The sequence below is a fragment of the Nerophis ophidion genome, linkage group LG22 (genome assembly GCF_033978795.1).
Source record: "Nerophis ophidion isolate RoL-2023_Sa linkage group LG22, RoL_Noph_v1.0, whole genome shotgun sequence".
NCBI classification, from domain to species: Eukaryota; Metazoa; Chordata; class Actinopteri; order Syngnathiformes; family Syngnathidae; genus Nerophis; species Nerophis ophidion.
Window position 1 is genome coordinate 3452586 of NC_084632.1, and position 12242 is coordinate 3464827.

General features: G+C 38.6%; 1 protein-coding gene across 1 annotated transcript in view; it reads right to left on the reverse strand.

Annotated features, from left to right (window-relative positions):
* The window catches only part of samd13 (sterile alpha motif domain containing 13), an 18312-nt gene extending 10883 nt beyond the window's left edge, over positions 1-7429 (reverse strand). The window contains exons 1-3 of the mRNA XM_061883033.1: positions 7291-7429; positions 4195-4292; positions 936-978 (exon numbers count right to left, since the gene is read on the reverse strand). Of these exons, the coding sequence (XP_061739017.1) occupies positions 936-978; positions 4195-4222 (71 nt within the window). The 5' untranslated portion in view covers positions 4223-4292; positions 7291-7429. The remainder of the gene's footprint in view (positions 1-935; positions 979-4194; positions 4293-7290) is intronic.
* Positions 7430-12242: the final 4813 nt, after the last annotated feature.

The window sequence follows — 12242 nt, forward strand, 5'->3', positions numbered from 1 at the left end:
AATTAAGAGCCAATATGTTACGAATTTGCATGTTAATAAGCAACTAATTAATGGTGAATATGTTCCCCATATCAAAGTATTACCAAAATATAATATGGCTCTCACGGAAATACGTTTTTAAAATATTTGGGGCGGCATAGCTCGGTTGGTAGAGTGGCCGTGCCAGCAACTTGAGGGTTGCAGGTTCGATTCCCGCTTCTGCCATCCTAGTCACTGCCGTTGTGTCCTTGGGCAAGACACTTTACCCACCTGCTCCCAGTGCCACCCACACTGGTTTAAATGTAACTTAGATATTGGGTGTCACTAAGTAAAGCGCTTTGAGTCACTTGAGAAAAGCGCTATATAAATATAATTCACTTCACTTCACTTCATGGCTCTCTCAGCCAAAAAGGTTCCCGACCCCTGCTATAAGGCATCTCATCAAATTGAGAACATCTTTATATTTAATATGTAGTCGCTAGCTCAATCTTTGGTCAAAATGCACTCCTAAAAAACACAATATTTCCACAGTTTCAAGACTAGTACTAGAGACTTTGTTTCACCCGGGCGCCGGCATTTTGCTTTCTGACGTCACTACGCACGATGCGTAATGACATCATTTCCAACCATTGCCATCGATCAGGAAACCGTTTGAAAAAAATGGCAAGTTGATACATAGGGAAACCGGTTTTCAATTCCCAACCCAAATTATAATACTGTTTTATTATTGTGAATGGTTAAATTAAAAAAAAAACAATACAGATTTGATATATCCAAAATTAAATATATTTAAATCGTATTTGCTCCGAATCAACACCTGCTACTTTTTGAAGTTAAAGTCAACACACACAAACTATAGGAACAAATTATCTGAGCCTTTTGTAATTGCAAAACACAGTAAATTGCTGCAGGGCACTACAACATTGTCATGCAGGTAATTTTCAGTGTGATTTCACCTTTTGGCGTTGACAGAACCATTTGCCTTGTCTTCCATGCCGGCTGCAACACAAACAAGAAAGATCCGTTATGACAATAGTCACCAATGTTCCTGCTAGTATATTTCCAACATACTTGCAGTTACAATATGATACGTCACATATTACAGCATGTCCCAAAAGGAGTAGGAGGAATCACAGCCTTTTTAGTCCTACCTTTTTTCCTATCATAGCAGTTTTGAACACATGTGTTACTACCACTTCTGTAACACAACAATAAATGAATGGACACATGAGTAAGTCAATCATTATTTAAAGGCCTACTGAAAGCCACTACTAGCGACCACGCAGTCTGATAGTTTATATATCAATGATGAAATATTAACATTGCAACACATGCCAATACGGCCGGGTTAGTTTACTAAATTGCAATTTAAAATTTTGCGCCGAAATATGCTGCTGAAATGTCTCGGTATGATGACGTGTGCGCGTGACATCACGCATTGTAGAGGACATTTTGTTCCAGCATCGGAATGCAAGCAATTCATTGATTTTTTATTATTTTTATGTCAGTAAAACCAGCAGGTAAATTTTCTGTTAATTCGACCTGAAGGGACGTTAGTTGCCCTTTATTTTTTATATAATATTGTATTATTTTATGCTGAAAAACAAAAGCAGAAGTAGCAGGTAAATCATTTAAAATATTTGTGGCTGTACTTTTATTGAAAATGTCTTGAATATTGAAAATGTTGCCTCCTGTTAAAGTGTTGGTGGCACTTTATTCAAAAATATGTGAATCTATTGGCCATTAATTGTTGTTTGTATCATAAGTCATGTCTACATTATTCACTTACAAGAAATAACCGCCACATAGGAAACTTCCCCTGCAGTGTCCACTATTGATTTCACACTCACACTACTTGATTTGTTTTGATAAAAGGCTACTGAATCGATTTAAACTCACTGAATTGTTTCAGATCGGTCTAAAAAAAAAATATATATATATATATCACAAATTCTGAATAGAACTGTTGTTCAAAAAAATCGCTACACATTAAACACAGGAAGTAAACCAGCTAAATGTAACTGTTTTTGGTACTTATTGGGCCGAATGTGGGACTTAATGACATCTCGTGTGTAAAATATGTGCTCGGATGACGTTTCTTTCAGGAAAAAGGGTAAGATTAATAGGCTTCTGCCTACTCCTTTTTGGCCATTTTGCAACTGTAAACATGTACTTCAATGAATGCATGTTCAAAAATAAAAGGGAACAGTACAATCCCTCTGCTCTAAATAAGTCAGGGCTGTCAAAGTCATTTCCATCCTGGGCCACATCGCAGTCATGAGGGCCGCTTCATGGTATGAATTCGTTCCTCCGGGATTTTGTCCAATACCCGCACATTTTCACGAACGGAATTTGTCCGAGCAGCACCTAAACGCAACCCAACCAATTAATCAAATACCTCCTGGGGCAATTTTGCCACAACTTTCCCCATTTTGCCCGCAACATCCTGAAAGAACTGATTATCATAATTTCCTCTTCATTTTATTATCATCATTGTTTACCAGCAAAGTGATGGGAAATTGATTCGGAATCAAATGTCAAAGTTATATTTTAGTAAGAAATACATTTGCATGCATTACCATTTTTTTCCACCCCAAATTAAATACTTTACAGGGGAACTGCACTTACAAACAAAACATGTTTTATAATACACAACCTTTATGAGATAAGAACAGATTGTTTTGTTTGTTTTATTATGCAGTCTAACACTTTAAATAACGTAAAGCGCTCGCATGAAATGGAACCCAGGGGAGCCATGTGGTCATTTAGTCTATTTTAACCATAAAAGCCAATCAAAAAAATATCAAAAAAGCGACAACAATACTTCATTTAAATGTCCTGACCTGAATATTAAACAAGCATATTGTTATTATAAGTGCTTATGTAAAGGACCTTTTTTAGGGATGCATTGATCAAAGAAAGGTAAATTTCTTATGCTACTATAGTGGAATACTGATAGAGATGTGCCATTCCACTGATTTTATTTTCCATCCAATACAAAGTCAAATGCAGGCTGATACTGGCGATACCGATTTGATACCGATACTTTGTGCAAATATACCTGCTAAAATTGTAAAAGTTGTGTAGTGTGTTTCAAATATTAGCATAGCATAAAGAAAATAATTATAATATATTATTTATGACATACTATTTTATTTATTCATTATTTATTGTTATATTAGTTATTGTTTGTTTATTTATTTTAAACTCTGAAGTTTACTCATGCTGTGGCATGAATAACAGTCCAGCCAAACTAATACAACAGAAAAAAACGAAAACAAAAGTCATACAAAGAATACGAAAATGGTGTTCCAAACCATCCATTTCCCCACAACAAAAGAAAATGAGTAACATAATAAAAGCATTTTAATAAACGAATTATTAGGAACTACTATTAGAACTAGAATTTACAATTCCAGTAGGGATAGCGTGTGAATGAATAACAAGGAATAGAGAGATTCCCAAAGGCTCTGTGGTTGGTTGTCTTTTGCTAACTTATATTTTCAAGTTCGAATGCATAACAAAAAGACAAAAAATATGTGTTTTTGTCTTGCATAATAATAGTGAACGATAAGAATTCACCCAAAAAGTGCAGTTCCCCTTCTATGAAGAAAGAAGAAATGCCTTATCGTCACACATCATTACCAGGCTTTGGCGGACCAGATGTGGCCCCAGGGTCTTGAGTTTGATACCTAAGGTGTCCAGATCGATCGAAAAAAATCGTACTTATCTTCCGTAACGTTGAAATTGATTTTTACAACAAAAAACAGAGGACAAAATCATAAAAAGAATACAAAAATGGTGTTTCAAACCATCCATTTTCCATAACAAGAGAAAATAGGTAAGATAATAAAAGCATTGAAATAAATAAATTAATAGGAACTACTATTAGAACTAGAATTTGCAATTCCAGTAGGGATAGCGTGTGAATGAATAACAAAGAATAGAGAAATTCCCAAAGGCTCTGTGGTTGGTTGTCTTTTGCTAATATTCAGTTACGAGTTCGAATGCATAACAAAAAGACTAAAAATGTGTGTTTTTGTCTTGCATAATGATAGTGAACAATAAGCAAAATTCCACCCAAAAACTGCTGTTCCGCTTCTATGAAGAAAAAACGTCACACATCATTACCAGGCTTTGGCGGACCAGATGTGGCCCCCGGGTCTTTAGTTTGATACCTGTGGTGTCCAGATCGATCAAAAAAATCGTACTTACCTTCCGTAACGTTGCAGTTGATTTTCATCGGGTGTCGTTTTGTTTTAGAGTTTAAATGATGTTTTCCAGGTGGAACATCATCCTTCCTTCGGGGCCTGCTGCAGTGTTGGGAGGAGAAACAAACATCAGCAGGGGTTGGCAAACAAAGCTGTAACATCTACCAACTATCCATCCATCCATTTTGTCTGTTTGTTAAAGTAGCAATGATTGTCACACACACACTAGATGTGGAGAAATGTGTCCTCTGCATTTGACCCATCCCCTTGTTCACCCCCTGGGAGGTGAGGGGAGCAGTGAGCAGCACCCGGGAATCATTTGTGGTGATTTAAAGGCCTACTGAAAGCCACTACTAGCGACCACGCAGTCTGATAGTTTATATATCAATGATGAAATATTAACATTGCAACACATGCCAACACGGCCGCTTTAGTTTACTAAATTGAAATTTTAAATTTCCCGCGAAGTATCCTGTTGAAAACGTCAGTATGATGACGCGTGCGCGGACATGTTCTCCCAGCACCGATCACGGCTAAAAGTAGTCTGTTTTTTAACGCATAATTACACAGTATTCTGGACATCTGAGTTGCTGAATCTTTGGCAATTTGTTCAATTAATAATGGAGAAATCAAAGAAGAAAGATGTAGGTGGAAAGCGGTGTATTGCAGCCGGCTGTAGCAACACAAACACAGCCGGTGTTTCTTTGTTTGTCGTGAAGCTTTACTATGGAACAGAGCGGCCAAGCGAACATGGTTCCCTACCACATGTCAACCGGCAGGTTTCGGTGAGAAATTTGTGGTAATAAGTCGGCTCTTTCCGTAAACATGAGCGGAGCTTGTGTCGTTCCTCCTGCAGCTGTCAATCCAATCCAATCCACTTTATTTATATAGCACATTTAAACAACAATAACGTTTCCAGAGTGCTGCACAGCCATGTTAAAAACAATTGTAAAAAAAAATAAAAAAAATAAAATAAGATAAATATATATATATACATATTATGCTCCACCAATGACTGAATAAAAACAAAAAATAAATAAATATAAAACCAATAAAAACAATATAAAAACAAATATGATTAAACAAATATGATTAAAAACTATTTTAAAGGGTAAAATCAATTAAAACAGTAAAATAGAAATCAAAGTGTATAAAAATACACAGAGGACAACAGAGAACAGAGGACCACACAACTCACGTAGTGTTAAAAGCCAAAGAATAAAAGAGTGTTCCAGAGCTTAGGGCCGACCACAGAGAAGGTCCTGTCTCCCCTGGTCTTAAGTCTGGTCTTGGGCACCACCAGCTGGAACTGGCTCTCGGACCTCAGAGCGCACGCAGGAATGTAAATTTGGATGAGGTCCGAGATATATTGAGGTGCCAGTCCATGTAAAGATTTAAAAACAAACAGCAATGTTTTAAAATCAATTCTAAAATGAACAGGGAGCCAGTGCAAACTCTGAAGAATTGGGGTTATATGCTGGTGTTTCCGTTTCTATCAAAGAGGCAGCTGCGACTTTCTTGGCTCCTCCATGGCTTCCCTCAGAGACACTGGCGGTCACCACAACCCTCCAAATTTCAGCTATGACTATATAATCTCACTAAAACACTATTAACACAATAAGCAGATAATGGATTTTCCAGAATTATCCTAGTAAATGTGTCTAATAACATCTGAATCGCTCCCACTGCCCTCATCTTTTTTTTTTTCTTCTAGTCCTTCACTCTCACTATCCTCATCCACGAATCTTTCGTGGATGAGGGGCGGCATAGCTTGGTTGGTAGAGTGGCCGTGCCAGCAACTTGAGGGTTGCAGGTTCGATTCCCGCTTCCGCCATTCTAGTCACTGCCGTTGTGTCCTTGGGCAAGACACTTTACCCATCTGCTCCCAGTGCCACCAACACAGGTTTAAATGTAACTTAGATATTGGGTGTCACTATGTAAAGCGCTTTGAGTCACTAGAGAAAAGCGCTATATAAATATAATTCACTTCACTTCACTTTCATCCTCGCTCAAATTAATGAGGAAATTGTCGTTTTCTCAGTTCGAATCACTCTAGCTGCTGGTGGCCATGATTGTGAACAATGTGAGGATGTGAGGAGCTCCACAACCCGTGACGTCACACGCACATCGTCTGCTACTTCCGGTACGGACAAGGCTTTTTTATTAGCGACCAAAAGTTGCCAACTTTATCGTCGATGTTCTCTACTAAATCCTTTCAGCAAAAATATGGCAATATCGCGAAATGATGAAGTATGACACATGTTATCCCCGTTTAAATAAGAACATCTCATTGCAGTAGGCCTTTAAAGTTAGAGTAGCAATGATTGTCACACATTTGACCCTTGTTCACTCCAGGGAGGTGAGGGGAGCAGTGAGCAGCAGCGTTGGCTGCGCTCGGGAATCATTTGTGGTGATTTAACCCCCCATTCCAACCCTTGATGCTGAGTGACAAGCAGGGAGGTAATGGCTCCCATTTTTGTAGTCTTTGGTATGACTCGGCCTGGGTTTGAACTCCCAACCTACTCATCTCAGGGCGGACACTCTAACCACTAGAGTAGGCTGTTAGTGCGGAAGGCGGCGTACACCCTGGCCAAGTCGCCACCTCATCACAGATGGACAAACATTCACACACCAATTTAGTGTTGCCAATCCACCTATCCCCAGGTGCGTGTCTTGGAAGGAAGCCGGAGTACCACGCAGTCAAGGAGAACATGCAAATTCCACATTGAAATATCCCGAGCCCGGGATCGAACCCAGGACCTTCGTAATGTGAGGCACACGCACCAACCCCTGTTCCACCGTGCTGCCCAACTACCAACTAACTGTGGCCAAAAAAACTCCCTTCAACCACGACTTTCATTCAAAATAGCATCATAGCAGCAACACAACTCCACGCACGTCCACTAACTTCCCCAATTGTACACTTTGTAACCCAAACGAGCCAAAAGGTCGCAGTAAACATGAAATAAAGGAGCTTCCGTTCCATATTCATCAAGCTAACGTGGACAGTTAGCTGACGTTGCTAATACAAAATCGAAGACATTTAATAATTGTGGGTTTTTTTTTTTACCATAAAGGCCGGTCAAAGTTAAACACTTACACATGGCGACACAAACTTTCCGGCTCCCCGTGGTGTGTTTTCGGCGTAATATGAGCTTATTTATTTGATCAAATCAAAAATTAATCAAAGCCAACTAGCTCCTCGGCGTCATAGCTTCCTCCGCCCACGTCACTAGAGGATCATGGGAAATGTAGTCCTACTCTCGTTTCGTTTCTTGTAGTGCAGAGTTGGCCCTGCAAATATTATTACTATATTAGACTTTTGTCTTGTTAACCTTCTATGTTTTTTTTTTGTTTTTTTTAAATCGCATGCTTCGATCACAAAAAAACCAAAATACTCTCTATTTCTATACAGTTTAAACAAAATAAAAACAAAGACATGGTGTGTGTCCAAAAATGAGCTGGAAAAAGCAACAGCTTATACTGTCTTTCCCCATCATATAAAAACTGTATCAACAATAATTTCGTGTGTGTATATATATATATATATATATATATACATATATATATATATATATATATATATATATATATATATATATATATAAGGTGTGTGGGAAAAAATCGATTTGAATACGCTATACGATTCAGAATCGATTCTCTTTTTTTTTTTAAATCGATTTTTTTTTTTTAAATCAATCCAACAAACCACTACACAACAATACCATAACAATGCAATCCAATTCCAAAACCAAACCTGAGCCAGCAACACTCAGAACTGCAATAAACAGAGCAATTGGGAGGAGACACAAACACCACACAGAACAAACCAAAAGTACTGAAACAAAAATGAGGATTATCAACAACAGTATCAATATTAGTTATCATTTCAGCATAGCAGTGATTAAAAATCCCTCACTGACATTATCATTAGACATTTATAAAAATAATAAAAAAGAACAATAGTGTCACAGTGGCTTACACTTGCATGGCATCTCATAAGCTGGACAACACACTGTGTCCAATGTTTTCACAAAGATAAAATAAGTCATATTTTTGGTTCGTTTAATAGTTTAAAAAAATTACATTATTGCAATCAGTTGATAAAACATTGTCCTTTACAATTAAAAAAGCTTTTTTTTTTTTTTAAATCTACTACTCTGCTAGCATGTCAGCAGACTGGGGTAGATCCTGCTGAAATCTATGTATTGAATGAATACAGAATCCTTTTGAATCGAGAAAATATCGTTTTTGAATCGAGAATCGCGTTGAGTTGAAAAAAAATCGATATATAATCCAATCGCGACCCCAAGATTCGATATTGAATTGAATCGTGGGAACCCAAAGATTCGGAGCCCTAATATATATATATATATATATATATACATATATATATATATATATATAAGGCAGCGCGGTGATCGAGGGGTTAGCGCGTCTGCCTCACAATACAAAGGTCACGAGTAGACCTGGGTTCAAGCCAGGGTTCGGGATCTTTCTGTGTGGAGTTTGCATGTTCTCCCCGTGACTACAGGTACTCTGGCTTCCTCCCACCCACCACTGTGTTACATCACCTTTTCTTTTAACAACACTCAATAAACGTTTGGGAACTGAGGAAACTAATTGTTGAAGCTTCGAAAGTGGAATTCTTTCCCATTCTTGTTTTATGTAGAGCTTCAGTCCTTCAACAGTCCGGGGTCTCCGCTGTCGTATTTTACGCTTCATAATGTGCCACACATTTTCCATGGGAGACAGGTCTGGACTGCAGGCGGGCCAGGAAAGTACCCGCACAATTTTTTTACGAAGCCACGCTGTTGTAACACGTGCTGAATGTGGCTTGGCATTGTCTTGCTGAAATAAGCAGGGGCGTCCATGAAAAAGACAGCGCTTGGATGGCAACATATGATGTTCCAAAACCTGTATGTACCTTTCAGCATTAATGGTGCCTTCACAGATGTGTAAGTTACCCATGCCTTGGGCGCTAATGCACCCCCATACCATCACAGATGCTGGCTTTTCAACTTTGCGTCGATAACAGTCTGGATGGTTCGCTTCCCCTTTGGTCCGGATGATACGATGTCGAATATTTCCAAAAATAATTTAAAATGTGGACTTGTCAGACCACAGAACACTTTTCCACTTTGCATCAGTCTATCTTAGATGAACTCGGGGCCAGAGAAGCCGGCTGCGTTTCTGGATGTTGTTGATAAATGGCTTTCGCTTTGCATAGTAGAGCTTTAACTTGCACTTACAGAAGTAGCGACAAACTGTATTTAGTGACAGTGGTTTTCTGAAGTGTTCCTGAACCCATGTGGTGATATCCTTTAGAGATTGATGTCTGTTTTTGATACAGTGCCGTCTGAGGGATGGAAGGTCACCGTCATTCAATGTTGGTTTCCGGCCATGCCGCTTACGTGGAGTGATTTCTCCAGATTCTCTGAACCTTTTGATGATATTATGGAGCGTAGATGTTGAAATCCCTAAATTTCTTACAATTGCACTTTGAGAAATGTTGTTCTTAAACTGTTTGACTATTTGCTCACGCAGTTGTGGACAAAGGAGTGTACCTCGCCCCATCCTTTCTTGTGAAAGACTGAGCATTTTTTGGGAAGCTGTTTTTATACCCAATCATGGCACCCACCTGTTCCCAATTAGCCTGCACACCTGTGGGATGTTCCAAATAAGTGTTTGATGAGCATTCCTCAACTTTGCTGGCATCAAATTTTAAAGTTAGTGATCATTTAAAAAAAAAAAGTTTATGAGTTTGAACATCAAATATGTTTTCTTTGTAACATATTCAACTGAATATGGGTTGAAAAGGATTTGCAAATCATTGTATTCTGTTTATATTTACATCTAACACAATTTCCCAACTCGTATGGAAACGGGGTTTGTACGTTAGGTCAGGAAAAAACACAGAGGCTATATATATATCATCCCTACTAGCCTGTTTTGCAGGTTTCCCAGTTTGTTTTGTTTGTTTAAAGTGGACAAACAAACTGGTCTCCTCATGCCGGCACAGAAGCGAGGCACTACTGTGTAACAATGGCCACACCCCCATGTAATGTACCCTATTTATATGTAACAACCACAAACACCTCAATAAAATAAAAGCGAAACCTGCAAAACAGGCTTGAAAGGACGATATAGCCTCTGTGTTTTTTCCTGACCTAACGTATATTCCGCCCTACCCTAGTATTGAGCACACTGTATGACAGATAAACCACAGAACTCTTAGGGGTTATGATTAGGGTGTGACGTCACATGATGTGGCGACCTCTTGTGGTCATAAATAGATCATCCTTTATTAACAACCAATACCATCTATCCATCCATTTATACCGCTTGTCCCTTTTGGGTCGCACAACAGTATTAGACTTGGTATTAGAAGGCAGATGTGATATCATATGATGTGGCGCCCTCTTGTGGTCATAAATAAATCATCCTTTATTAACAACCAATACCATCTGTCCATCCATTTCTACCGCTTGTCCCTTTTGGGGTCGCACAGCAGTAATAGACTTGGTATTAAAAGGCAGGTGTGATGTCATATGATGTGGCGCCCTCTTGTGGTCATAAATAAATCGTCCATTATTAACAACCAATACCATACAATAATAGACTCGCTATTATCATATGCTGTGGCGCCCTCTTGTGGTAGTTCAACATATTTAATTAACACCAAAAGACCAAAAATACCATCATGAGGAATATCAGCATCGATATAAATCACAAACATGGATTTTATCGTCGTAATTGTCACCTTTTCAACTTATTTAAAAACAAAGTGTGAATGTCCACTACGGTATCATCTTGTATTGCTCAGGGGAAAACAGTTTATTGCAGGATTCAGCAAAGAAAATATAATAATGATTAGTCAAATACATAGCAAACAGTTGCAAATAACTACTTCTCAGTCCGATGCTATCAATATTGTTGCGATCTGCTGCTCAGATCTTCACGTTTGTTTTTTCATTCTCAGTCCGACCCGTTTACTTCCTGTTTTTGTCCATCACTATGGTTACGCATCAGTCCACCTGTTAGTCTCGCCCCGCACACCTGCTACTAATTTTCACCCTCCTATTTAAGCTCACCTTTTCTGTTTACTCATTCTCGGATCCTAATTTAGCCACGCGCAACAGTGACGACTCTCATCATTCTATGTATGTATTTTCTCGCTAGCTCTCACGCTAAGCCACTTTATTTTCCAGCTTTCATGCTGAATGTTTTTGTTTACTCTTTTGTGTCCTCGAACCAAGTTTTAGTTTTCCTTGTGTTTTATCCTAGCTTTCACGCTAGCGTCTTTTGTTGACCTTTTCTCTTTACACCAGTGTTTTTGTTCATAGCCTTTTATTATTAAATAAATACCCTTTAACTTACCTTGTTGTGTTTCATCGCTTCGACGCATTCCTGGAAAAACCACACCGGCATTACCATGCCGAAGAAGAGTCTTCACAAATATTACTAATACGAGGATCAATATCAGTCTGATGCTATCAATATTACTAATACGAGGATCAATGCACTCAGTCGTAGTTTAGGTCTCTATCCTCTTTCAAAAGCGCACTTAAAGAACACCTCCAGGCAACTACAACCCAAGACTAAAACCCTCCACCCACCACATCCCACCTCCCTGGATTGTAAATAATCAAATGTATATACTTGTTCTTACAAACCCCGTTTACATTTGAGTTGGGAAATTGTGTTAGATGTAAATATAAACAGAATACAATGATTTGCAAATCCTTTTCAACCCATATTCAGTTGAATATGCTACAAAGACAACATATTTGATTTTTTGCAAATAATCATTAACTTTAGAATTAAATGCCAGCAACACGTGACAAAGAAGTTGGGAAAGGTGGCAATAAAAACTGATAAAGTTGAGGAATGCTCATCAAACACTTATTTGGAACATCCCACAGGTGTGCAGGCTAATTGGGAACAGGTGGGTGCCATGATTGGGTATAAAAGCAGCTTCCATGAAATGCTCAGTCTTTCACAAGAAAGGATGGGGCGAGGTACACTCCTTTGTCCACAACTGCGTGAGCA